This window comes from Drosophila pseudoobscura, chromosome 3, assembly GCF_009870125.1.
Source record: "Drosophila pseudoobscura strain MV-25-SWS-2005 chromosome 3, UCI_Dpse_MV25, whole genome shotgun sequence".
In the NCBI taxonomy this organism is placed as follows: domain Eukaryota; kingdom Metazoa; phylum Arthropoda; class Insecta; order Diptera; family Drosophilidae; genus Drosophila; species Drosophila pseudoobscura.
Genome location: NC_046680.1, coordinates 10,527,732 through 10,552,636, shown reverse-complemented (window position 1 = coordinate 10,552,636; position 24,905 = coordinate 10,527,732). Strand labels below are relative to the sequence as shown.

At 46.8% G+C, this 24,905-nt stretch overlaps 9 protein-coding genes and 1 non-coding gene across 10 annotated transcripts; 5 read left to right on the top strand and 5 right to left on the bottom strand.

The window, feature by feature from the left end:
* Positions 1 to 363: 363 nt before the first annotated feature.
* Positions 364 to 434, bottom strand: TRNAG-GCC (transfer RNA glycine (anticodon GCC)). The gene has a single exon. It is a non-coding gene; the product is annotated as a tRNA-Gly (tRNA).
* Positions 435 to 8,989: 8,555 nt separating this feature from the next.
* LOC4804189 (glyceraldehyde-3-phosphate dehydrogenase) lies at positions 8,990 to 10,301 on the top strand. The gene has a single exon (XM_001360754.4). The coding sequence runs from the start codon at positions 9,117 to 9,119 to the stop codon at positions 10,209 to 10,211; it is 1,095 nt and encodes a 364-aa protein (XP_001360791.2). The 5' UTR covers positions 8,990 to 9,116; the 3' UTR covers positions 10,212 to 10,301.
* On the bottom strand, positions 10,271 to 11,572 carry LOC4804188 (uncharacterized protein C1orf43 homolog). Its single transcript, XM_001360753.4, has 2 exons — positions 10,840 to 11,572; positions 10,271 to 10,786 (listed from the first exon to the last, which is right to left on the bottom strand). Exons 1-2 carry the CDS (start codon positions 11,457 to 11,459, stop codon positions 10,366 to 10,368), a joined length of 1,041 nt encoding a protein of 346 aa, XP_001360790.2. The 5' UTR covers positions 11,460 to 11,572; the 3' UTR covers positions 10,271 to 10,365.
* Positions 11,573 to 11,599: 27 nt separating this feature from the next.
* Positions 11,600 to 13,371, bottom strand: PIG-V (phosphatidylinositol glycan anchor biosynthesis class V). Its single transcript, XM_001360752.4, has 2 exons — positions 13,161 to 13,371; positions 11,600 to 13,107 (listed from the first exon to the last, which is right to left on the bottom strand). Exon 2 carries the CDS (start codon positions 13,096 to 13,098, stop codon positions 11,740 to 11,742), a length of 1,359 nt encoding a protein of 452 aa, XP_001360789.2. The 5' UTR covers positions 13,099 to 13,107; positions 13,161 to 13,371; the 3' UTR covers positions 11,600 to 11,739.
* Positions 13,372 to 13,488: 117 nt separating this feature from the next.
* On the top strand, positions 13,489 to 20,050 carry mute (muscle wasted). The gene is made up of 8 exons (XM_002138409.3): positions 13,489 to 14,044; positions 14,102 to 14,432; positions 14,492 to 15,512; positions 15,582 to 16,053; positions 16,761 to 17,793; positions 17,856 to 17,989; positions 18,059 to 18,387; positions 18,463 to 20,050. The coding sequence occupies exons 1-8, from the start codon at positions 13,541 to 13,543 to the stop codon at positions 19,859 to 19,861; spliced, it is 5,223 nt and encodes a 1,740-aa protein (XP_002138445.3). The 5' UTR covers positions 13,489 to 13,540; the 3' UTR covers positions 19,862 to 20,050.
* On the bottom strand, positions 16,061 to 16,665 carry Ufm1 (Ubiquitin-fold modifier 1). Its single transcript, XM_002138408.3, has 2 exons — positions 16,573 to 16,665; positions 16,061 to 16,487 (listed from the first exon to the last, which is right to left on the bottom strand). Exon 2 carries the CDS (start codon positions 16,373 to 16,375, stop codon positions 16,121 to 16,123), a length of 255 nt encoding a protein of 84 aa, XP_002138444.1. The 5' UTR covers positions 16,376 to 16,487; positions 16,573 to 16,665; the 3' UTR covers positions 16,061 to 16,120.
* A 68-nt stretch (positions 20,051 to 20,118) lies between the features above and the next one.
* Positions 20,119 to 21,698, top strand: LOC117183165 (V-type proton ATPase 16 kDa proteolipid subunit-like). Its single transcript, XM_033378097.1, has 2 exons — positions 20,119 to 20,666; positions 21,682 to 21,698. The coding sequence occupies exon 1, from the start codon at positions 20,149 to 20,151 to the stop codon at positions 20,644 to 20,646; it is 498 nt and encodes a 165-aa protein (XP_033233988.1). The 5' UTR covers positions 20,119 to 20,148; the 3' UTR covers positions 20,647 to 20,666; positions 21,682 to 21,698.
* On the top strand, positions 21,016 to 21,709 carry LOC4804185 (V-type proton ATPase 16 kDa proteolipid subunit-like). The gene has a single exon (XM_001360751.4). It carries the CDS (start codon positions 21,164 to 21,166, stop codon positions 21,659 to 21,661), a length of 498 nt encoding a protein of 165 aa, XP_001360788.3. The 5' UTR covers positions 21,016 to 21,163; the 3' UTR covers positions 21,662 to 21,709.
* Positions 21,710 to 21,796: 87 nt separating this feature from the next.
* On the top strand, positions 21,797 to 22,254 carry LOC6898395 (uncharacterized). Its single transcript, XM_002138406.3, has one exon. The coding sequence runs from the start codon at positions 21,825 to 21,827 to the stop codon at positions 22,185 to 22,187; it is 363 nt and encodes a 120-aa protein (XP_002138442.3). The 5' UTR covers positions 21,797 to 21,824; the 3' UTR covers positions 22,188 to 22,254.
* Positions 22,183 to 23,982, bottom strand: LOC4804184 (uncharacterized). The gene is made up of 3 exons (XM_001360750.4): positions 23,194 to 23,982; positions 22,946 to 23,123; positions 22,183 to 22,865 (listed from the first exon to the last, which is right to left on the bottom strand). The coding sequence occupies exons 1-3, from the start codon at positions 23,790 to 23,792 to the stop codon at positions 22,218 to 22,220; spliced, it is 1,425 nt and encodes a 474-aa protein (XP_001360787.3). The 5' UTR covers positions 23,793 to 23,982; the 3' UTR covers positions 22,183 to 22,217.
* Between the last annotated feature and the right edge of the window lie 923 nt (positions 23,983 to 24,905).

Genomic DNA, 24,905 nt, shown 5'->3' with positions numbered 1-24,905 from the left:
TTTCGTGTAGAACATAACATAAAATCTGATGGATATTTTTTCATTATTTAAACAACAGCAAGAAAAACAAATGGTTTTTAATAATATTAATTTGGTTTAATGGAAATACGGACCGACCAGACACTTTTTGTGAGGGTTGTATAAACTTTGGTCGATAAAAGGAATATACAAAAGGCGGTAAAGTGCACGACAAGGGCTAAGAACCTTAGCAAAAAGGGAGACAAATTTTTCCTAAGGGTGTATGGACTTTGGGAAAGGTTTGTGGGGCCAATCAATGAATAAAAGGGAGGGCATATGTATGTGAAAACAACTTAAAATATACGGAAAATATGTTTGGAAATACTGAACAAAAAAGTCAATGTCTGCATCGGCCGGGAATCGAACCCGGGCCGCCCGCGTGGCAGGCGAGCATTCTACCACTGAACCACCGATGCTTGGTGACATTCCCATACCACTCAAGATGGGGTTCCGAAAAAGGTAATCTAATCTAAAGAAAGCCAAGACAAAAGTAGGTTCTTCCTTTATCTAGAGAGTATCCGGGTGTTCCCAATCGAAAATCTATACAGTAAAGACATTATTCTTTAATTCTACCATAAATTGCTTACAAAATATTGTTTATATTTCTAAAGTATGTTGGAATAACAAAAATAATGACTGCTTCGTAGAGTGGGAGAATTGGGTACCAATGTTTTTATATTTTGTATTTAATAGAATAGCCAACACACAACAAATACACCAAAAGAACTCAATTTCGAAACGGAAGGTGGGTGTGGATAAATGGATGGGATATTTGGGATAGAAAGATGGATGGCTATGCGGCATATCTCATTTACTAGTTTATTGAGCACTTTATGGAGGAAACGATTTCGCGCCGTCGCTGGCAGATGAATTTCTATATTGTTTCCCAGGGTTTTCCCCCCTGGGGAATAGGGAACAGAAATGGGAAAACTTCGCCTCCCTTTTCAATAGCCAATTAAAAGCTTAGGGGTGGCCACTCCCTGCTGCCCCACTGCCCTTGCGGCCACTTGTAGGACTCATAAAATATGCACGGACAGGCGCCAGCTCTCACTGTCCATTGTTTGTATTTCCGCAACAGAGTCTGCCCGGGATTCCTGTTCGAGGATTATGGAAAATTTTTGCTGCTTTTAGCTTTCATTTACATGAGCAAACTGGATATTTAAGTCGAAAGCAGCAGCCAGGAAATCTTTGTGGAAAGTTGCGTTGTTTTTGCTAAAAATACCCCACTCCACGCATTTAGCCGGACTATTTTCCCTGGCTTAGATTATTTTTAATTACATTTTCCAAGTACTTCCAGAAGCATTTTAATTGTGGATCAAAGCTCATTTCAAATGAAAATCTCTCGAAATTCTAAACAGCTCTCTGACAACTTTTAATTTGGCTTAAAATGTTGGCAAAATAATTTATGAAAATTTATATAATAAATATCGTTTGAAATGTGCCAGATCTGCGCGGTTAGTGCTGATGACACACACACACACTGGTGCACACAAGGGCGTGCGCTGCTGCAAATACAAAAATGTATCTTCGACAAGCATGTATCCTGTGCATTGGAAATGGTTTCCATTAAGCGTAATGCGGGCTGTCAGTTCGTTGAATTTTAAATTGCCTAATGGAGTGGAAGATTTTAATTGGCGTGAGGAAAGTACATATCTCTCAAATCTAATTGTTTCCCATGCCCTACTGTGGATTATCAAACGTTTCGTTTCGATTTTCCTGCAACTCCCATTCAAACTTCCATTCCAATTTGGCTTAACTTCACTTTAACTTTATTACATTCCCATTTTATTATCATTTCATTGCAACTTAATCCGTATCATTGATTTTCATGGAATGGAATTTTAGTTGGACTGCAGTTGAACTTTTCAACTAAACTTTATCTGAATAATTCATTGTGATGGTTTGCTGAATACCATTAAATTCCGTTTTGATTGAATACAGCGTTTATCCGCATTGAATTTTAATAGTGAATTTTCAGCTTAAATTTTAATCTGCTTAACTGTGGTTTTATTCAGATAATTTTACTAACGAATTTTGACTTAAGTTCTGCCACTCAAAGCAACGAAATCACCTATTTTTTGGTACAATTCCGGTTCAATTGTAGCCCCATTGAATCTCCTCCAGCCACTCGATAGCCATTAGCATGGGTAATTACACAGTATGGTACGTCTGGACATTAGAATTCATATTCTCAGCCCCACCCGCACGCTGTCAAGTACAGTCATTACAGGGCAATTAAGTTGTCAACTCAACTTTGGTTGAAGGGCTGTACATTAATTGGGGATTACGTGGGTAGCAGTTGATCTAGCAAACCGAATCAGAAAGCTTTCCCCCAGACACCAGAGGAACGTGTAAGGGACTAAGAGAGAGCCTCAAGGAATGCTATTATCCTTCGTATTTGCAGTTAATTTGCTTAAGTCTCGTCTGAGGGTCTCTCTCTCTCTCTCTTCCCCTTTATCTCTCTCACTTGTTTAAGCTCTTGTCTATGTTCTTGCCTCTAGCTATTTTCAAATTGTTTTACAAGCACTTTTGTAGCTTTTGTTTTTTTTCTGGAATTGTTGTAGATCTGTGTTGTCTTGGCTTACCCTCAGCATATTTACATTTACATTTGCATTTATGTTTATTTTTAGCCAAGGACAAGGACAATAGTCGGGCGAAAGCTGAAAACAAACAAAAATATCTGATTCTACTGCATATGACGTTCTTTTATTGCATTCCCTATCCAACATGCCTGCATGGATATATCATATATGTATGCATCTCTGGGACGGTCCAAGGATACACACTCATACAAACGTATCACATGCCACATGGCACATGGCAAGGTCGTGCAGATGCTGTGGGGCACAATCAGAAAATTACATTCCATTCATCTGGCACTAAGTAAGGGCCAGACCAAAGACTCGTTAACCGTGCTAACTTGGCCAATTGTCAGTCCATTAGAAGTAGGTTCTAGGCCAACTTCATAACCTTTCGTCGCTGTCGGGGCAACTTTGTTTAGGGGAGAAGTCCCCTCGCTCCCATTCAGGCCACTGATGTCTGCATTTTGAAGTTATTTATCACCTCTTAGACTTTGGTCACGCAAACCCATGCCTCACAACCCACAACCCACCACCCACTTCTTTCTCCTCTTTCTCTCTGCTTTGCATGTTTTTGGAAGGCATGATGCATGACGAAGCGGAGTGCAGTGGGGCAGTGAGGTGTCTGTGCAGGACGAGGACAGCACAGTCGTGTGCACGTGCTTATGAACAATTATTTATTCAAAAACAAGATGATGGGTCGTGACAATGATAGCGTTCCCTCGTCCAGAGTGCAAAATGTCATAAAATAAGGTTTTTTTTGGTCATTTCTGTCATATATGTATGTACCTACCCTCTTCAAATGAGAAATGGAGAGCATAAGAAGGATATGGCAGGGATGGGCTTCTTTATACTTCCCTAAGTTCCTGTTGTTTCCCAGGAGCTTTGCAAAAAAGGAAAGAAATTATTGGAAATGATCGGATGGTGATCGAAATGAAACGTACTGATGTGAATGACTGACAATAATCGAAAAGATCCATTAACGAAGTAAGCAACCTGCTATTTTAAAAAGATTTCTTCGAGGAGACGCACCAAAGAACTAATCCAATGGCACTTTTCCATACCACGACTCCCCCAGCAGTCAACCACTTGACTTTCATTGTGTTGTTCAAGTTTTCCTAAGTTATTTTGCCAAATGTGCCTACCTCCCCGTTCAAATGGGACTTGCCTCCCTTTCAATTGGAACTTGTACATTTGCCTGCCCTCCGATTCCGATGGGAACGTGGCCGAGAACACTGTCGGAATGACAACGAATGTCTGCGGACTGACACCTAACATCCTTGGGGCCACCGGCTGGGGCTGGGGCTGTAGCTGGGGCTGGGGCTGGGGCACTGGCAGACAGACAGAAAAGAAATTTAACTTGTCGGGCCTCATCATCATCATAAAAAAGTGAGGCTCGAACTTTGACGCAAAAGTTTATTTTACTCCCAAAAAAATGAACAGCAAGCGGTATTTCACTGTCCCTCCTGCTCCCTTATTTTTGTTTTTTTGCATAATATTTAAATAAAAAATGAGTTTTTTACAGTCGGAGTGGGAAAGGGGAAGGAGTTTCTTAGCTGACAAGTGAAGGAATTGTTCTGCCGTACTCCATTGCCTTGCCCTTGCCCTCTGTTCATCTTCGTTCCGTGACTTTATTCGCTTCGGCAACACTCGGCACACACTGTTGCCAGATATAAATAAATCTCTTTAATGTCCCCGCTGAAGCTCCTTCCGTTGCTCACGCTGCTCTCCTCCTACCTTACAGAGCACCAGTTGCTGCCTGCCCAGTCCCCTCGCCCGCGGCTTGGTTTCACTATTGTTCCCCTTTGCTCTCCACTGCCTGGCCCTGTACATATTTTGTATATCTCTGCCGACAGGGTATTGCGATTTTGGATAGCGGTCTGTGACTGTTTGGACTCTAGAGATCTTTCAACATCTAGAATAGCCCTAGCAGCATTCATCCGTTAATACCTTTAGTTATGAGGCAGATATCCTTTGAGACCTTTCTTGGTTTTGATAGTTTTGTCATAAAAGAACAATCGATGTTTCGTGCTGCGAAAGCCATTCAAAAGAAGACTCTAAGCAAGTCAAAGATGTAGCTTCATTGTACAGATATCATACATATATGTATGTCCAGTCAAGATCTGTCTGCAAGGGCATCTAATGCTTCCCCTAAGAAAGAGGGGATTTCTTGTTTTTCGTTGTACTGTTGATATTCTCGTTCCTCGTTTTTGTCCACTAGCATTCTCTAGTGGTGGTCGTTGGGGCCTCTGCCGCTGCCGCTCCCTGTTTCCCTAGCTCCCTAGCTCGTCCCTGGTCTCTGTGGCAGTCGCGGGGCAAATGTAATTGGTTTAGCTTGCAGCTTAACTTTTATGCTATTTGCTGCTCTTGAAGGTAATGAAATTTCATGGCATTTGACTCGCTGCCCTATCAGTGTACTATGGGACGTATGTAGGAGTACAGTACACACATATTGTCGCTGTTTCTGTCGCTATCCCTGGCGTATACGTAATGCTGTTTTATTTATCGAGTCCACAGGCTGTGCAGACAGACATATATCAACGTAATTACTGCACCTGCCCGAACCAACACTCAATTAATTGTTATTCCATTGAATTTCAATTTCAGGCAATTCCTCACTGGTCAGTCGCTCAATTAGTCAAAAGTGAGCGACCACCGCGTGGAGTGTTCCGAGAAGAAACTCTGAAAGATGGGAATTTATGTGAAAAGTGAAGCACAAAAGGGGGTGCAACCGAAAGCGAATGTGGGTGCTGGTGTAAAGCCGAGGGAACTGTAGGACTCTGCAATTGTGTGGGAGTAGCTTAAATGTCCTTGTTTCGGTGGAGAGTTCCTTTCATACTACAAGCTACAAATTACATATTTACTCCATAGAAAAAACCACGCTTTCATTGCGCTTCGAGCGCTCGACACTGGGACAAACTGTAAAGTTAGATTTATCTAAGGAAAATCTCAGGCATAGATAGCTTTGGCCGTATTACTGTGCATTCAAATACTCGTCGGTGCAGTTTATTTATCGCCAACTAATTTTCAAAGCTGCCAGGAAAGTTTTTCACAAGTTTCAATGCCACAGAAACACAAACACACCGAGAAATACTTATAGCATATATGTATATGAGGAAATTGCCATTCCACATCCGCCATCATTCAAATTGAATTATATTCCCAAGCAAAACCGTTGAATAGGATGACATTCTCTGAACTCCGACATAGTCAAACAGTGTCATTGGGTGGGTGTTTATGGATGGGTGGGTGTGCTGCTCCCATTGATTTTTGGCTGGAGATACTTACTTTCATGCCCTGCCAAAAATTGCACAGCAAAAAAGGAAAAGAAAGGAGAGTACCAAACAAATCTGATTTGCATCTGCCGCATTGGCTTTTTGATTTAATTCCAACTTCTGGCAGAAACAAGTACGAGCAGGACACAGAACCCTTGCCTGGCACGTCCCTTTAAGCCACTTGAGCGCACAATTAGCTGTCAGCTTGAATGGAGAGCAGCAGGCTGTTCCTTTGTTCGGGACCGGCTTTGTTCCCCCGAAATTTTGCAGCAGCTCCAACGGCAGAGCCCACTTGTGTTTGACAATTCAATTTGTAGTCGAGATTCCTTGCCTGTTTCTTGGCTAACGAGCTACTCGAATGATATGCTGCTGCCTGCTGCTCCATTCTTCTTGCGCCCTGTGCTGTGCAGGAGCTACGATGCAGGGCTCCTGCAGCTGGGAACTCGGAGCTGGTAGCAGAATATTGATCCCCAGGATAATCGCTAAGCAGTCAAACAACATTGCTGCACCCATGCCCAGACCTATTCCGCCCCAGAGCCGTTGCTCTGCAGGAGCTTATGGAAAATTTATAAGCTCAATACGATTATCGGTGGGTGGGAAAAGCCGGCTTCTGGCTGAAAGTGGGTGCGGTGCTAAGCTGCCGCGCATCGCACTGACAGCTGTGGAAATTATGGCGGCAGTTTGTCCTTCGCTGCTTGTTTGCGCCTGGGACAAGACAAAAACAATCGGCACTTCCGCAACATTTCGCAAACGATTTGTTGTTCCATTCGGTGTGGCCTGCGGCACACTTTAATGTTCATCTCGGCTTAAATACTGCTGCCACAGAGCTGACCTTAGAACAGCTTTGCCGGGGGCCAAAATGTTAAGGAGACCCTGGAGGGACATTTACCGTTGGTCGACTAGGAGTTCCATGTACGAGTATGTAGAAAACGGCACAGTTTCGCCTAATGCTTGTTGGCAGTTGAAGAACTGTGATTAAGATTAAGGATGCTTGTAGGAGACACAAACGAACACGCATGGTCATGCATGAACTTGTTTTATCCAACGGTAATAGCACCATATCTGCGGACAGCGTAAATCGAGCTTAGCGAGAACAACTCAAGCAAAAAGTTTATCAAAAGTTGAGAGACGGACAAAGAGAGAGTGAGTAGAGTGAGAGAATGCAGCCTCTTGTACCGTTAAAGCTCTACAGCTCTGTCGCAAGCAATTGAATGCAATCAGTCGCTTGTTAGTGCAGATGAGTTTTTGCTTTATTTCTTTGGCTGCAGTTGTGTTGTGTTTTTTTCTGTTTAACTTTATGTACAAATGTACATATATGTATTGTAGTTCATTATGGCTGCAGAAACAAATTACTAAAAATAGCACACGAGCTTCATTGATGGTATTTTAAAATTAAATTAAAATATTTCCATAAATATACATGGAATGTTTTATCGAAATTGTAAGCCTAATTAACACTAAAAAAAAATAATGAAATATTATTATTTCTATTACCGCAAGGCAAATATTTAAATTTTGCTCAATTTTAAGCACAGGTTTAAGCTCCAGCTTAAGCTCCTTTTTTCAACGATATTTTAATGGAAACATTTTTTACCACCACTGTGGTTGCCGTTGCTGATGCTCTGTGCCCTGTCCCTGTCATTTCTCAGAGGCGACACTCGGCAGCAGCCAAGTTTCAAATTTGAAAGTTTTTCGCATAAATTTCAAGCAGGAAAAAACAACAACTACTAAAATGAAACTGAATGAAAATGAGACAGTAAGCAGGAAAAGCAACAAAGTCGTCCTGCCCTGCAACCTCTCGACCGGGACTAAGACCCTTTAAGTGATTTTCCCATGACCACGTTGGAGCCAGAGCTCTGCGGCAGGTCATAATACTCGTATTAAGTTGGATTTGTTTGGATTCGAAGAATATATGTATGTACATACCATATAGTCGTATAGGATATTTTAGGCATTAAATCCGAGGTGGGACACCTTTATTTGTTGCAGGACTTGGGATGCGCTGGTGCTGCGATTACTGCAACAATTTCGTAATCATCAACGGCCCCAATTTTTGCACTTGCAACACAACCCAACACTCCAAGAACCCACCACAGCCCCCGGAGAGAGAGAGAACTCTGGTTGGTTTCCGGGCCACAAAAGAGAGACACTCTCGCTCTCCCAGTACGTGGGCGGTCGCATGTTGCCACCGCCACATGTTGCAACATGTTGTCGGACCCACCTGCTGCCGAAGCATCATAAATATTCAACAAAGTTAAGTTGTCATAGGCTAAATTGAAGACCATTTTCCCCGGCATGTGTGGCAAGGGGTGTGCATCAGGGTGGCATGGGTAATGGTGACTCCACTAAAAGCGAAACGGAATAAAAGTACAATTCGGAACATTTCCAGCAAAGTCATGACCAAACTGCGGGGAGAGGACAGTCAGGTGGGGAGGTTTCTGGAATTGAAATTTCGGTACTTTGGCCCACGTCATCTGATATGCAGGAAAAAGGTGTGTGGGTGGGCCGCCTGGGATGGGAGGGGGGATAAGAAGTGGCGTTCCACACAAAGGTGAGTAATGACCCTTGAATCGGACTCCCAGTGCCTGTGGGCAACAACTGGGCCGGGTCGGTCTTCAGTTTCACCTCCTCCTGCTCCTCCCAGTGTAAAGGTCGAATTTGAATTGTTGTGAGAAGCTCTGGCAGCTGGACGAATTCGATTGATTTATACTCTGGTGCGTAATACACCCAGTATCCGTAGAGTACATGCCATTGCTGTGAAGAAACGATTTTTTACAATTATGATAAAAATCAAGTGCATCATTATCAAGGAAAATCATACATGCAAAAGATGCAAATAATAAAAGTGCGATATCTGTTTTTTAAACCTGCCACTGGTTGAGATTTGCTTTGATGACCTATTCGCATGACTAACGGGTATTCTGAGTACCGTTACACTGCACTCCGACGAATATTCATGGCACTCATGTATCCATTCATACGGAGCCATGCTCAGCTGTGGGGGAACAACCAATCAAAGGTAAAACATTCCATTTGGGAACCATAAATTCCTCGTACGATCTACTCGACTGCTTCAGTGAACCGAGACTGAAAAGTCACCCGTTTGAACCTGTTTGTCTTTTTGTTTGTACCTTTGTCATTGTTTCAGAATTTCCTTTCATTCGCAGCGAGCACTCGAAATAATAAATTTTAGAAGAAACGCAATTTTTGAAATTATACCTGTTAATAACGCGAGAATCCAAAGATGTCTGCACTCGGAATCAATGGCTTTGGACGCATCGGTCGCGTGTTTCTTCGCAACTGTCTGATGCGCAAGGAGGCGAAAGTGCTGGCTATCAATGACCCCTCAATGGACCCCAAGTACCTGGCCTATATGCTGCGTTACGACACCACGCATGGCATATTCAACAAGAAGATCTCCCTGGAAGGCAACACAATAGTGGTCGACGGGAAGAAGATCAAGCTGCTGAAGGAGTCCGATCCCAAGAAGCTCAAGTGGGGGGATCTGGGCGTGAAAACCGTTGTGGACTGCTCGGGCCGCTTTACCACCCTGAAGGCGTGCCAGGTCCATTTGGATGGTGGCGCAGAGAAGGTGGTCATCTCTGCCCCCTCGTCCGATGCACCGATGTTCGTGTGCGGCGTGAACCTGCACAAGTATAAGCCGGACATGAAGATCATATCGAACGCTTCATGCACCACCAACTGCCTGGCCCCGCTGGCCAAGGTGGTGAACGACAGGTTCCAAATTGTTGAGGGTCTGATGACCACGGTGCATGCCGCCACGGCCACCCAGAAGATCATCGATGGGCCGAGCAACAAGGCTTGGCGCGATGGCCGCAGTGGCATGTGCAACATCATACCCGCATCCACGGGCGCTGCCAAGGCAGTGGCCAAAGTGATTCCCGCTCTGAACGGGAAGCTCACGGGCATGGCATTCCGTGTGCCCACCCCAAATGTCTCTGTGGTGGATCTGACCTGTCGCCTGCACAAGCCCGCTAAGCTGGATGATATCAAAAAGGCCGTCAAGTCAGCAGCCGAGGGTGACATGAAAGGGATCCTTGGCTACGTGGAGGAGGAGGTCGTCTCCTCCGACTTCAACGGTTCGCGCTTTGCATCCGTCTTCGATGCCAAGGCCTGCATTGCTCTCAACGATAACTTTGTCAAGCTGATTGCCTGGTATGACAATGAGACGGGCTATTCGTGTCGTCTCTTCGATCTCATTGTTTACACCCAACTGGCTGACAAGTGCGCAGAGGAGGAGCTGAAGAAGAAGTGCGCAGAGGAGGAGCAGAAGAAAAAGTGCGCCGAGAAAGACAAGGATCCCTGCAAGAAGAAGTAGGTTTCCATTTAACTGAAAAGATTATATTTAAATAGTTTTATTTTGTTATGGAAATGGCCTTTAAAATAATTGCATATTTTATTGGAAGAACCAAAGCGGGTTTTGCTTGTTTCTATAGGGATATACTTATTATGAGTGTTCTTTGGGCGATGGCTTAGACATTACTGGCATTCCTTTGGAATTGCATAGCGGAGATGCTTCTTATTTCGTTCTCCGCCCCGTCCACGGCAGTACCATCGCTGCTCTGATGGTGGTCCGCTTCCACAATGATGTCGTCCAGTGTGGGAGTCTTGATTCTGCTGCGTATAATGAGATCCCTTTCGGCTGGGGCCTGCAAATGCAGAGGATTGGTGGCCAGCTCCGCGATGCCGTCGATAGGGACGCCCTGCAAGCCGAGTGTCATGTTCACCTTGGCATGCTGGCCTGAAGTCAGCTCACTGCTCGGTTGCACATTGTCTAAGGATGTGGGAGGACGCAGGCGAGCCGGATCCAGTAGAGAGTGCATTTTGGTTTGCTTGCGTGGAGTGCGGGCCGGTGAGGCCTTCCTAGAGTTGTAATTCTTCAGCTGCTTGGATCTAAAAGAGTGTTTCATTATAAATCTAGCCAGACGGGAGCAGTGTTTACGTACGCTTCCAAGAGCTTCAGCAACAAATGGTGATATGCCTCGTATTCGTCCTTGCCAAACTCGTTGGGATCGTGGCGAGCGTGCTCGTACATGTCGCAGTACTGGTGAATCATGCGTTGACCCGCACCGGTAAGTGGGATCGACAGCGTGGTAAGGAGAAAGGCACGAAGGCTCTCGTGGGCGTGCCGTGAGCTGCCATCGGCCCGGGCGATCTCAGATTCCAGCAGCTTCACGTCGTCCACAGCCTTCATTCTGTAGTAATAAGGCGGAAGAGGCTCCTCCTGCTCCGGCGGCACTATGTACTTGTCGCCGTCGGTCCAGAGCAGCTTTGGCTCCTGCGCTATCTTCTGGATGCAGTCCAGTCGCCGTTCGATCTCCCGACGCAGCACCTTCTTGGCGTCGTTGCCCACTGGAACATGAGGGCCGCGACGTCCACGCAGCTGGAACCGCATTATCTGTCGCTTTGCAAAGATAAATAGCATCAAGGATGTGAGCACACCTCCACTGATAATTATGATTATCATAACACCCGAAAGCTGCTCCATGTTGCTGCTTGTGGCGTCCTTGCCCTGACTTTCTGGAGAGCGCAAGTCGCTTATCTTATGTAGGTGCAGCCCATCCATTTATTGCTTTTTTTATTTCCTCGTATCGTGCAGATAAACAATTTTTGCTTTGTTTTACTTTGTTTTTGCTCTTCACCCCAACAGCTGATTTAGAAATCGATAGGCATTACATAGTGATGTGTGGCTGGCATGAGCTGATATCGATTAGTCGTAGTTCAAAAATTTAATTCAATTTTGCGGTCAACATTATGAATAATATTTACATGCTACAAATTTAATCCTTTCGGATGTACAGTCTCTTTGGCAGCCAGCGCTCGTGCTCCTTATCATCTTATCCACCTTACGTCCATGGGTAGTTGTTGCTGAAGAGAACAGTTCCCACCAGGCTGTATGTGAGGCACCATATGAACAGTACCCCCGCCTTGGAGCGGAAAGAGAGCTGGAATGTGTTGGGCATGTAATCGGCGGCAAACCAATAGAACACGGGCGTAGCCGAGGCCAAGAGTCGGGTGGAAACTTGAATGTGAACGTACAACGTGCAGACGAGGGTGAGCACAGCGGCGTGTAGAACGAATGGGAAAGAGATGTGCTCCTTAAGGATGCCTTGGTACTCGGACGGGCTGATCTTCGACCATGTGTTGGCCACGAGCTTCCTGATGTAGTCGTAGCAGTGCCAATGCATGAAGAGCAGCATGGGAAGTGCCAACAGAAAGTTGGGAAGCTGTTTCCACTTGTAATAGCGCAGAAATCCCACATCCCAGTAGTGCGATTGGACATACGTGTAGGGGAACGGCAGGGTGTATCCGCACCAGGGCGATCCAACCGATGCCTGGCCAGATATCAAGTAGCTCCTCTCCTTGGCATAGTCCACGACGTGCTGGGCATGCTGCACCTTAACATCTGGCAAGCAGTACAGTCGGTAGATGTAGAAGTAGTATGTGTGGAGGATTCCAAGAGCAACAAGCATTGCCAGGCCCATTTTGAAGAGCTGCCAGCAGCGCTGGACCGAGCCTGTAGAGAGCAGAATGTGGCGAGCAAGAAAATACAAGGGAAATCCCAGGGTTAGGAGTCCATTGGAGCGGCAGACAAAGCATCCAGTCAAGGCAGCTCCCAGCCGAAAAGTCCGAAAGTCCTTTTCAGATCTCATGCACTCCAGCATAAGGGAGAAGCTGGCGAAGGCAAAGAAGGTCTCCGAGTAGGCGGCACTAAAGAATATCGACGCCGGATTGAAGCAGAAAATCAAAGCCGCGTTCCAGCTCTTGTTGTGGTCGTTGAACATCCGTTGGGTCAGCTTGTATAGTACGTTGGCCGTCTTGCAGAAAATGAAAACATTGAGGGCCACTGCCACAAGCAAGATGAGCGCGTCTCGGGACAATGGTATTCCCAAATGCTGGCACGCCTGTGCCACGTGACGCACAACGACGGGATACAGAGGATAGAACGCCAGGGTGTTCTCATAGGTGTACAAATTGCTGGCTATGTGCAGGAAGTACTCGCCATCCCAGTGCCGTAGGCCCGACAAGCTCTGTAGGACCAGTTCGTCGAGCCAAGGAAACGGTCCATTCTTCTTGGGGCCTTCCGATTGCGGCATGCGGAACACGTCGGGCTTATGGTCGGGCGTGGCAAAGTTTGCCAGCAGTTGGACCACCAGCACCATGACGCGACTGGTAAGCGCCAGCTTTGTTACCTTTTCCATCATTTCGTATGCCTGCAAAGGGTGGAGTCATGGGGCATGTGATTCGCACTAAGTTCAGAGCTTACCCGCGTATGACACAATCAAATAACATTCAATTTGGATCTCCACGCTTTGCGCAGCGTTCGGCTACCTATTCAAAGAGCACTCACGGTTGAGAAGGTCCTGGCGTCGGCAGCAGCAGTAAATTTTTTGTGCATAAAATATTTAGCCTTGGAAACACCCGGCAACTGGACAATTCCACAACAATTTTCGATGAAATGGCAATCGATAGTACAGAGAGTACACACTGCCATTGTGCGTATTCTAAGCGATAGTTGGCTATCGAAAGAGCCCCATCAACTAATTTTGGTGGCGGCATTTTGTGGACACACTGGTGGCATTTTTGTTTTTAAGTTAATCTTTTTTGCTGAAATATAAATGTAAAGAATATAAATGTCTCGAAGCAATGCCCAACAGTGCCAAAAAGTCGGACGGTGCCAGCAGCACCAGCTCAACGCCGAAGCGAACGCGAAAGCGGCGCCGCATTGACCGAAACAGTCTCGACTCTCAGGTGGACGATGATGCCAAGGAAATAGATCGCCGGCTGCGGAAGGTGGCTCGCGACAATTCCATTAGCAGCGAAGATATGCACAAGGTGGTGCGCAGTGTGGTTCGCAACGATCATGTGCTCGCATTAGTCACCTTGAAGGCGGAGGACGAGATGGCCAGGGAGAAGCTGGAGTCGGCAGAGCAGCAAAAACGTGGTGCCATCATCATCACAGATACTCCGTCGGTGGCCAAGCTCACCCGTGCGAAGGCGAGAGAGCTGAATTGCACTCCAAGCATCAGTCTGCCTTCCCTGAACGATGCACCGGCCGACGCCAACGGAATAGAGGCGCTGATACGCGACGATTTTCACTCCGACGAAGAGGATGAGGAGTATACCTTCAAGGAAGACGACTTCCACGAGGTGGGCAGAAATGCATTTATATAACACCTTCACTATTATTTTGTCTTTGTTTTGTAGTCTGACGACGATCCAAACACCACTGCCTCTGACTTGGACTCCAATCCCTGCACACCAAATACTCCGCTCACTAACACTGAAGAGTCGCCTGTCAAGCTCTCAGACGATGGATGCTTCAAGGTGCCGCTTGACAAAAATATTGCTGGCAATGAAGACCTTCGTATTGCCACGCGGACGCGTTCCAAACTTTGTCTGCAGGAGACTACTATCGAAGACTTGCAGTCTGGATTTGTGCCGCCTGACTTGGAGCCAAGTGATACATTCGAGCCCGAAATGACGGCTACTGATGCCGACTGGATGCAGTTCCTTAACGATTTTACAAAGCCTTTGAGTGAGTGAAGAGTTTAGTTAATCTCCTGTTCGACGTACTAATTCTTCCTTTTGTCGCAGATAATAACTTTCTAGGTGATGACGACGATCTCATAGCAGATCCGGAGTATGTGGCTGCTGACCATATTGATTCGGAGTATGAAAACGCCGAGGAGCTACGTGATGTTAATATATCGAAGAAGGAGCTCACTGACTTGGTCTCAGAACTATTTGCCGGCCTCCTTCAGGAGGGAGTATCATTCGAATCCGTTGAACTGGAAACCCCACAGAAATTCCTGGATAGCGCTATTACGATTGACCCCATTGATCAGGTATCCCGGCATATCGATTTTGATGAGCAGCCAGCCATTATGGCCCACCAGCCAGTAGTGGATTCGTTTCAGCCGAGTGTAATACCCACACCTTGTATGGAGAATAATATGGCCATGTTAATGCCCGTTCCCGTTGCTGTGCCGCAGGAGGCGGATGCGAATGAGCCCCCAGAGCTGATTGCCGTTCCGTTGGATGGTCAACCCAATTGCTTCCAGATGGCGAAGGTTATTGCAAATGGTCCACCCCTTTACAATCCTCCTGAGCCAGATCCCTTCCTAGACTACGCTGCCTCAGAGCAGTCGGAACCGCCTACATCATCCAAATACAGCAAGGATCGTTATATGAAGCCCTACGATACAAATTTCACGTGGGAGTACATCTCGGTTCGCAAGCACGTCTTCGCGGAGTACGATGAACAGTTCGAAAACCTGCGAAACATCCAACCAGCCTCTCCCACTGTCAGTGGCAAGGGATTCACCAAGTATCAGCACGATACGCTGCAACAGCAGCTGCGTATACACACTCAACTGCTTACCCAGAGCTACCTGCAAACCTACTCGCATCCCACACTCTATTCCATGGCCAAGAAGCCCAAGGAAATGCTGGAGAATCTTCATCAGAGGGCTGCCACAGACGCCAGCTTCAATTGCTGGAACCTGAAGGAAGCCGTCGAGCTGGTCCGACAGTGGGAGCACGATCTCAGTAGCGATGACTTCCAGGTGGAGAACAAAAAGATGATGGACTTTATCAACAAAGAGACGGACTTGACGTGAGTACCAAGGGCTATTATCATACGAGTTTCCTGACTAACGTAAAACGTCTTTACTTTCGCCTTTAGAGATGGCCGAACGCGGCAGGTGCCTCGCCTCGCTCCTAGGATAATGGATCTCATGCTGGACAGTCGAGTATTCATGTATCCGCAATATATGCCTCGCATGGCCTTTAAGCCGCGCATACAGCACATAAGCGCCTACGCTCCGTCCGAGTACCAACTGATAGCCATGGGCCTGGAGAAGCATATGACTGACATCAGGAATTCCAAGAGACCTCTGCGCAAAAGCTCCGATCCTGTGCGCATTGCCTGCAGGCGTATGGCCAAGGATAGGCTTCATGGGAAGTCGGGCAAACGAATTTTCTTCAAGGTTAACGAGCTGCGCGAGATGGATCAGTATAATCCTGTCAAGTATTACTTCGATCACGAGCGGGCACCGCCCATCAACCACATCCTGCTGGGCTTCGAAGGAGGTCAAGTGCTGACGCCTCGTGAACGCTACCAGCAACTGCCCAGTGCCTGGCAATACTACATGCAGGTGAGGATTTCTTCATATTATATTTAATTGGGGGGGAAAATCTCAAGCGGGAAATACGTTGAACTAGCTAATGTCCTACACGATCTCTGGGTATGAGACGCAGTTCGGAGCCATGTTTCAGGAATACGTTTCCGGCCGTCTGCTGGGGGCTGATGCCAATACCATCATCGGTGATGATTGCGCTCGTCTCTGCGGGCACTTTGAACTCCTCCGATGCGAATTTGAGCACGGCCGTGAATGGGGTTCCCTCCGGTACACTGAGCACCTTGAAAGGCAGCTTTGGGTCCGAGGTTAGCGTGATTTTAAAGGTTACTTTGCTCATGTTGGAATGCAGATTTCCCTGTGACGTGGTCAGTTTTTGTGTGTACGGTGAACAGCTGCCAGTGCCGATCGTCGCTAATGGAATCCGTACTCAATTTTGTGGCACGATCAGACTGAAATGGAAATGTTTAAATTAGACAATTTCCTCGCCATAATTGGTAATTTTAATTAATAACAAAAAATATGGTTTCGCCTCACATTCTTGCCAGCAGTCAAAAGTGCGATAGGCAATGGAAATACTATCGGCAACTACCGATTGCAAGTGAAAGTGCGCCTGTTGGCTGCGCGGCTATCGATAGCTGCTTACCTTTGTTTCTCTCATCACTGAATGTTTATAAATTGCGGAAAATTTTCTATAGTCGCCTGAATTGTTGAATATTTTGCAGAAAACTTGGGAAAGGAAACGTGCCAGGCGCACTGTAAAGCCAGCCAAGGCTTCTGCTGTAGCCAGTGCATCGTATATTGAATTTGTGCGGGAGGCAATCGGTGAAGATTTGCAATTGCCCGAGAGTCTAGGCGAGGCTGCCATCCCAGACGGGGGTGCCACTGTTTCAGCACTCATAGAGCCACCAAGCAAGTCGCAAACGAAGCGAAAATCCGCAGCTAAAAAGAAGGGACGTCAATCATCCTTGCTGACCATCAATGTTAACTATGTGTTTGGCGGCGGAACAGATACGGACATACGCGGAGCTGGTGTCTCCGTTCCCTTCCAGCAGGGAAACTTGGCCGACAATGTGGTGAACATTAATCGTTCGCTACACACCAGCGCCGAATGCAGTCGTGTGCTGGCTCTGCCTTCACCGCCTCCTCCCTTGGGCGAAGATGCACCTCCTGCCATCAACTACACGGTGGATGTGTTGACGAATTCTCTGAATATAAACGAGTCTGAAAACTCAGAAGAGGCAGAAACTACGCAGCGGGATCTGTTGCTTGCTTCCCCGATAGGCAACGAAAGGAACTCATTTACAAGGACAGGCAGTAACTGCAAAAGGGCGCGCTATCAAATATTTAAGCCAAGGATTAAGTCGCGCAATAAGCCACGTCCCTCCAGCCTATCCCCGCCACAGAGTCGCTACCACAGTTTGCGCAAACGCTTGCGCTATAAACTGCAGAAGCGCTGCCATCGCCTAATCACCTCCTACGCGTCCTACCTGCGGAAGGAAACCGAAAGGTACAAGGCCTGTGAGCCTGTACAGATCGTCCACAGACACTTTCTGGCCCTCGAACTGTACACACTGATGCTCGGTGACTTGAAAATGCTGTGCAACAACAAGGTGCAACCCTCGACTTCGACGCAGCAAAAACGATCACGAGACGATCATGAAACTGCTCGCATTCGCAAGGCCAACCGACAGGAGGAACTTCTCCGGCACATGCTGCAGCCGGATGGATCCGAAGAACAAAACCGCAACGATGCCAGTAAGATCAAATGGTCAAGTGGATGGATAAAACATTGTATTCATTCATTTATCTTTATACAGTTTTTGCCTACAATTTCTATGACAAAGTGGAGGAGGCCTTGCTGAATGCGGACCGGGTGGAGGATTGCAAGAAATTCAATAAATTGCTGCAGAACTTTGATCCCCAGCATGACAAAGTGTCCGATTTATATCTGGTAATCATAAGAAATATAATATTGCCCCTCCTTTGTGAAAAAGATTACAACTTGTGGTTAACCTTACAGAAAGTGGAAAATCTACTCTTGCCAGATTATCCCGAATTGGCAGAGGTATTCCTCAACTTTCTGCTACCTGCGGAGGCTGCTGAATTGGGAAAATTCTTCCAGCACTTTATGATCAGCAATGCCAGCAATTTTATTAACAAACTGAATATATATTTCTGCAAGCAGCCCGCCCAGATAAGAAAGATCTATGCATGCCTCAGCGAGCTGGCCGAGCTGCCCAGTGTGAGCATGAAGAAGGTGGAAAATAAGATTATGCCCTTGCTCAAGGGCAATCAGTTTCTGTGCGATTGGTTTGTGCGGCAATTCCCTCAGGGCAAGCCCCCGAAACGGTAAGAGAACAAACTGATTGATACGCTGATGCCTGAAATGCAACTAGTCAATACATATTTTATTAATTTGTACAGAATGATGCCCCCTGTGGAAACGTTTAATCTGAACGAGCTGCAGCACAACACAACCGGCGAGTATACAGAGACTGTTCACGATTACGCGGACCCTGTGACGCATCCGAAGCCTCCAGCAGCATGCAGATTGAAGTACATCAATGGACGTATGTTCTATGGCTCCAAAATCCTGCTACCCGCAAAACTCTCCTTCATGGCTGCCAGCATCTACAACGAGCAATTGTACGATTTGCCAGCCGATTCTGCCGATGCCCTGACCTGTGTCCATGGCATTCGGGAACACGGCGAGAAGCTGCTGAGCCTGGCAACGTCGGTGGACAGTGACGATGCGGCTGACCGGAGTGAAGAAGATGATGCAAGTCGTGGCCTGATCATTGACACAACTGGCGACGAGCAGAACAGTAGCTCCTCTATCGAGATGTGCGACGATGTGACACTGAAAGCTCATGCCGTGCGCCTGAATGCCAGCCTCTATAGCAATCAAAACTTTGGGGCGACCAGTACGCCCAATGCCAACCATTCTCAGGGCCATCATCCGAATGCCAGGAAAACGGCCATCAACTTTGGCGAAATGTCGCCACGCAAACAGGCGAATAGCTCTGGATTGAGTCCGTTGTCGGGCCTGTCCCCACACCTGGACAAACGAAAATCGCCCACAAAGAAGGTACGCTCTCCTCAGAACCAGTCGCAGCCTAAGCCCCGCTACAATGTTCCGCCAATGGTGGTAATCCATGAGTCTCGGGCGCCACCCTCGCCAGCCATTGAGTGTGCCAAACGTTTGCGCACCTTGATCGACCAGGAAAGTGCCCGCGATGCCACGGATAACAAAGCTGGTATCCGCGTGATTGCCCTGGCCAAGCAGAAGCCAATAGCAACACTCTCTGTGCCCAAAGTGGAGCCCGACAACCAGGATGAACGGGAGTTCCTGTCGGACAGTGGCGGAAGCCTGGCCATGTCCATCTCCCCGCAGCCTTTTAGCCCCGTCAAAATGGATTTGGGACAGTCCGAAGAGGAGGAGCTGGAGCCGCTCCGTGTGAGTGCTGGCAATACCCCCCAGCACATAATCACGACACAGTTTGACAGCGACGAGGACTGCAAACTGGATGTGGTAGCCAGTCTGGCAAACTTCACAACCGCTGAGGACGCGTCCGCTGGCTCTCCAGCCTCAGTGGCCGCCAGCACATCAAAACCTGCATCACCACCCTACAGATTAACCAAGTCATCGCCGTGGACGCGCGAAGAAGACAAGGTCATTCTCACCGAAATGAAAATGGGGGCACGTGATCGGGAGCAGCTCATTAGGCGGATGCGTGCCAAGCTTAAGCATCGCAATTTCATCGAGCTGCGTACCCGACATCAGTTCCTCATGGACTTTCTGTCTAAGCTGCAGGGTAAATAGGGGAAGAACGCGCCTCTGTGTCTTGTATTATACACCAAACTGAATAATTAGTTTACTATGATTATGTTGGAAGGATCTTTTACGGCCACAGCTATGTCGGCTCTCCCTATGATTACGTTAACCATGAGTTTCCCACTATCGTTAAGACTGTTAACATTGGAAAATAAAATGTTTTTAATATAAATCCAAGTACAGTCTTTGATCTAAACTTCATAACCTTTCCAAAACGAATAAATTGTTGAACTTGCTTTACTCTCTAATCTTAAACCTTTGACTAGATACCAATTATGTCCAGTCTAAAGGCACATCGCATAGACCCTGAGGCAACGCTTGATCAGCCGCAGTATGCCTTCTTCTTCTGTATTATGGGAGCCGTATCAGCCATTGCCTTCTCCACGCTGGGAGCTGCCTATGGGACTGCCAAGTCGGCCATTGGCATCTCATCTATGGCGGTCAAGCATCCGGAGCTGATAATGAAGTCCATCATTCCCGTGGTAATGGCTGGGATTATAGCCATCTATGGACTGGTCGTCTCGGTACTGTTGACCGGTTCGTTGATAAAGATGTACCCCACCTACAAGGGATTCCTCAATCTTGGCGCCGGTCTGGCTGTGGGTCTCTCAGGAATGGCGGCTGGCTTTGCCATTGGCGTTGTGGGCGATGCTGGTGTTCGTGCAGCTGCACAGCAGCCGAAGCTCTTTGTGGGTCTTATTTTGATACTGATATTTGCCGAGGTCTTGGGTCTCTATGGCCTGATAGTGGCCATCTATTTATTCACCAAATGAAATTTCAATAAAAGTGGGACATCTCACTTGTGTTTGTTGGGAACTTTTTCTTCTACAAACTATTAGCTCAACTGGATGATGTGCTCTTGCAATGGATGCACACATCGGAGGTGCCCTTGGTTACGACATACACGAGAATGTTCAGGGACAGTTGCAGGGCATTGAGCGTAATGCAGATCGACATCAGTTCTTCATGGACTTTCCGTCTAAACTGCAGGGTAAGTAGGGATAGTAGAACGCGGTTGTCTTGTATTATACACCAAACTGAATAATTAGTTTACTCAACTATAATTATGTTAGAAGTGTAGTTTAGGCACATATATGTGTGCTATCCGTATGATTAAGTTAACCATGAGTTTCCCACTATCGTTAAGACTGTTAACATTGGAAAAAAGGGATTTTGAAAATAAATCGAAACCCATTGTTTGATCCAAACTTCATAACTTTTCCAAAACAATAAATTGCCTAACTTGCATTATTCTCTAGTTTAAAATCTTTATTTTACTCGGTACCAATAATGTCCGGGCTAAGGGCACATCACATAGACCCTGAGGCAACGATTGATCAGCCGCAGTATGCCTTCTTCTTCTGTATCATGGGAGCCGTATCAGCCATTGCCTTCTCCACGCTGGGAGCTGCCTATGGGACTGCCAAGTCGGCCATTGGCATCTCATCGATGGCGGTCAAGCATCCGGAGCTGATAATGAAGTCCATCATTCCCGTGGTAATGGCTGGCATTATAGCCATCTATGGACTGGTCGTCTCGGTACTGTTGATCGGTTCGTTGATAAAGATGTACCCCACCTACAAGGGATTCCTCAATCTTGGCGCCGGTCTGGCTGTGGGTCTCTCAGGAATGGCGGCTGGCTTTGCCATCGGCGTTGTGGGCGATGCTGGTGTTCGTGCAGCTGCACAGCAGCCGAAGCTGTTTGTGGGTCTCATTTTGATACTGATATTTGCCGAGGTCTTGGGTCTCTATGGCCTAATAGTGGCCATCTATTTATTCACCAAATGAAATTTCAATAAAAGTGGGACATCTTCAGATCCCACAAGTTCTTCGTAAGCGAGGCGTCACTTGTGTTTGTTGGTAACCGGTTCTCACATCTGTTTCATGTTTCATGGGGGTGTAACTTTTTCCTCGACATTCTATTTGCTCAGTTGGATGATCTGCTACTGCAATGGTTGATCAGTTTGAGTTCAGACATTGTCGGAGACACTTCGCTTCTGGTGCTAGAATGTTTCTTCATTTCGTCGGCTTTTGGATGGTGCTTGGCGTCTGTCTTTTCCACGTTCAATCGCAAGATAACACAACTGTTGCAAGAAACACCACAGTGGCAAGAAACACTACGAAACTTGTGATGGTGCGTCCACTGCACAGGAAGGAGGATGAAAAGAAGGATATGATGCACATCGTCATACATAAAATACTCCCGGGGGATCCGTACTACAAAGTGTTCGATGGAGACCAAGCCAAAGCACGACGCTACACCAACAAGATCTGGCAACGTCTCCTGGATCGTTACAATACCATGCTGATATAACTTAAGTAATGTTTATTGATTGATCGTTTACTAAGTGATTATAATAAAGCTAGAGCTGAAGATCGAATCATCGTTTGTGGCCGAGTCTTTCGCGTGCAGGCAGGAGCTTGATCTGGTGGTGAACACCTCTGGCTCTGGATGTCCATGGGAGTGGGAATGTTGTTCCTCTTGGGAATCCTTCACTAGCGTAAAGGTGCCCACAGCTGTTCTACAGTGAGCATCGTTCTGACAATCGGAGTCGCTGGCCCAGCTCGCGCAGCCACACTGCATCGCCTCGTCCGCCGGCAAATGATGGGGCGCCACACTGCTGACCACGCACTCCTCGGCCGTGGGTTGCTGTTGGCGTCGGGTCCGACATCGGCGCCAGCTCCGCCCAATGGCACGGAAGCAACAGATACCCATGCACACATCTGAGGTGCCCTTGAGGCAGAGAAAGAACTCTGGCATAAAGGAGGGATTGATCACGGCGTACACGACAATGTTCAGGGACAGTTGCAGGGCATTGAGCGTGATGCAGATCACCTCCACCTTCTCCATCACCGACTCATCCACTTTGTTGGTGTCGCCCCCGAAGAGTAGATTGAGCGAACTCTTTCGCGACGTCATGTGCGCCGGAAGCTCACCGATCATGTAGAGCGTTATCACAATCACAATGCTCACCGTCAGCTTCATCTGGTGCTGCGAGAATATATTGATATTAAAAATGAACATCGTAGGAAAAGCCTTCTCCAAGGGCATAGTTTTGTCGGCTACTGTACCTGGTATCGTTTGATGGTGGTGCGAGTGTCGCCATTGTTGGCAGTGGACTGGCAAAGGCGACTCTGCTTTGTCCACCGTCGAAAGGCAATAATGATGGCTGTGTTTCCGATCAGCAGGAATACGGCTGGCAGCAGGGCCAACAGGGTGAAGCTGAACCAGTTGTGCACCTTATAAAATCTGCAGAAAGAATAGAGAAGTATTCCGTGTAGAAAGTTGACCCATCAATCCAGCTTCTCAAAAAACTCACGTGGAGTAGTAGAACTCTTGCACATGACAGGTTCCGTCCTGATCCACATAGAAGACGAAAAAGTATGGTATATTGGCAATAACAGAGACGGCAATCACGACGGCGATCATATAGCGAGCCACCTTGCGGCGACAGAACTTCGGTGGCCCACTGTTCCTCCTGAAGCTGGCCAAATAGGTGAACCGATCCAGGCTGAGACAGGCCAGAATCAGGTTGGCGGCTCCTGTGCTGATGCCGAACAGCGGCGTTTGCCACCGGTAGTCGTAGGTGATCCAGGCGGGGCTGTAGTAGAAGTAGCTGCGCGACAGCGCCGTTAGCGTGATGAGCAGACAGGAGACGCAGTCCATCCAAGAGAGTGCCGCCAGATAGGTGAAGGCCGAGGGCGTCATCTTGGGCCGCATGAACACCACCGCGTTGATGAAGTTCGTACACAGGCCGAAGATGGAGAGCGTGGGGACCACTAGGCCGTACAGCACGAAGTTCACCACCGATGGCATGCTCCTCTGGAAGATGCACTCATCGCTGTGGAACGGCATCTCATGCTGCGGGTCCAGCCCCCAGGGGCTCACAGTGCTGCTGATTGAATTCAATGCGAACATGGCAGATGGACGATGGACTGACTCGATGGATGGGATGGCTATGTCGACGGATGACTGGCAGCGACTGGCAGCGACAGGCAGGCGATGCCTGGACACGTCTATCTAATTGTCTGCAAATTCTCGATAAGATTATCTAACACTAACGGACGCATCAATGTTAATTTGTCAACGCAATCAATGATAACGAGCCCCGACTGATGAGGATGACTCGCTCTCTCATTTTATCTGTCTATCTATTTCGTATTGTATCTATATTTTCTGCTCGGATATTCGATATTCCTTACTACGAGTTGTACATTTATGATCAGCTGCTTTGGAATACCTCCATTTGTAGAAAGTATCACAAACATACTCGTATCATAAATCATCTGAAAATACCTACCGAAGATTCAGCTATGCAAAGAGCCTCCGCTTCGAGTAGTTGTTGTATCTGTACACACCCAGGACACATTCTACACACCCACACACCGGTGGGCGTGCATTCCATAGATAGATAAACACGGTCCGTTGTGGGGACTCTGTTTGGTTTTAGTATTTAGATATATTTTTATTTACTTTCGGGTATTACGAGTATGCACATTTGTGTGTGTGGTACGTACGAGTATATGCCGAAGTCCGATTGTATGATTTTGTATTTTTTTGTGTGTTGTTTGTCGGTTTGGCTTGGCTCAATAAATTACAGATTACATTCGGGGTGGCCTCTAGGCATGGCATAGTACTACAGCTTAAGTAAATGTACATATATAACGGAGCATATACATACATACACAGGCATTACTTAGTTAGTGACTGTTCAGTGTTTTAGAGTACTCAGTGAAAGGGCTTCTGCAGATGTAAAAATAGTTTTGCTTTGGTTCTAGATTTAGTTTTTCGAGTGTTTTTCTTTTGGAAGCTTTCGTCTACTCTCCAGATATCAAATGGTGGCTATCGTATCTTTTTTTCGGATAATTTAACATCGATATTTCGTAGATGTAATGCATTTAGATATCTATTTTTGTTTTGTACTAATTTAATATGCAATAAAAATACATACATTTGTATGAGACTTTGGTTTTTAAAAATGTCCTTGAAATTCATCAGAAGTAAGCATATAAATATGCAGTGTACAAATTT

Coding starts and splice junctions, on each gene's coding strand:
- LOC4804189 (XM_001360754.4), top strand. CDS start 9,117: ATGTCTGCACTCGGAATCAATGGCTTTGGACGCATCGGTCGCGTGTTT.
- LOC4804188 (XM_001360753.4), bottom strand. CDS start 11,459: ATGGATGGGCTGCACCTACATAAGATAAGCGACTTGCGCTCTCCAGAA. Junction 10,787..10,839: donor TTGCTGAAGCTCTTGGAAGC/GTACGTAAACAC, acceptor ACACTCTTTTAG/ATCCAAGCAGCTGAAGAATT.
- PIG-V (XM_001360752.4), bottom strand. CDS start 13,098: ATGATGGAAAAGGTAACAAAGCTGGCGCTTACCAGTCGCGTCATGGTG.
- mute (XM_002138409.3), top strand. CDS start 13,541: ATGCCCAACAGTGCCAAAAAGTCGGACGGTGCCAGCAGCACCAGCTCA. Junction 14,433..14,491: donor CGATTTTACAAAGCCTTTGA/GTGAGTGAAGAG, acceptor CTTTTGTCGCAG/ATAATAACTTTCTAGGTGAT. Junction 16,054..16,760: donor CCTGGCAATACTACATGCAG/GTGAGGATTTCT, acceptor AATATTTTGCAG/AAAACTTGGGAAAGGAAACG.
- Ufm1 (XM_002138408.3), bottom strand. CDS start 16,375: ATGAGCAAAGTAACCTTTAAAATCACGCTAACCTCGGACCCAAAGCTG.
- LOC117183165 (XM_033378097.1), top strand. CDS start 20,149: ATGTCCAGTCTAAAGGCACATCGCATAGACCCTGAGGCAACGCTTGAT.
- LOC4804185 (XM_001360751.4), top strand. CDS start 21,164: ATGTCCGGGCTAAGGGCACATCACATAGACCCTGAGGCAACGATTGAT.
- LOC6898395 (XM_002138406.3), top strand. CDS start 21,825: ATGGTTGATCAGTTTGAGTTCAGACATTGTCGGAGACACTTCGCTTCT.
- LOC4804184 (XM_001360750.4), bottom strand. CDS start 23,792: ATGTTCGCATTGAATTCAATCAGCAGCACTGTGAGCCCCTGGGGGCTG. Junction 23,124..23,193: donor CAAGAGTTCTACTACTCCAC/GTGAGTTTTTTG, acceptor TTCTTTCTGCAG/ATTTTATAAGGTGCACAACT. Junction 22,866..22,945: donor CCACCATCAAACGATACCAG/GTACAGTAGCCG, acceptor ATATTCTCGCAG/CACCAGATGAAGCTGACGGT.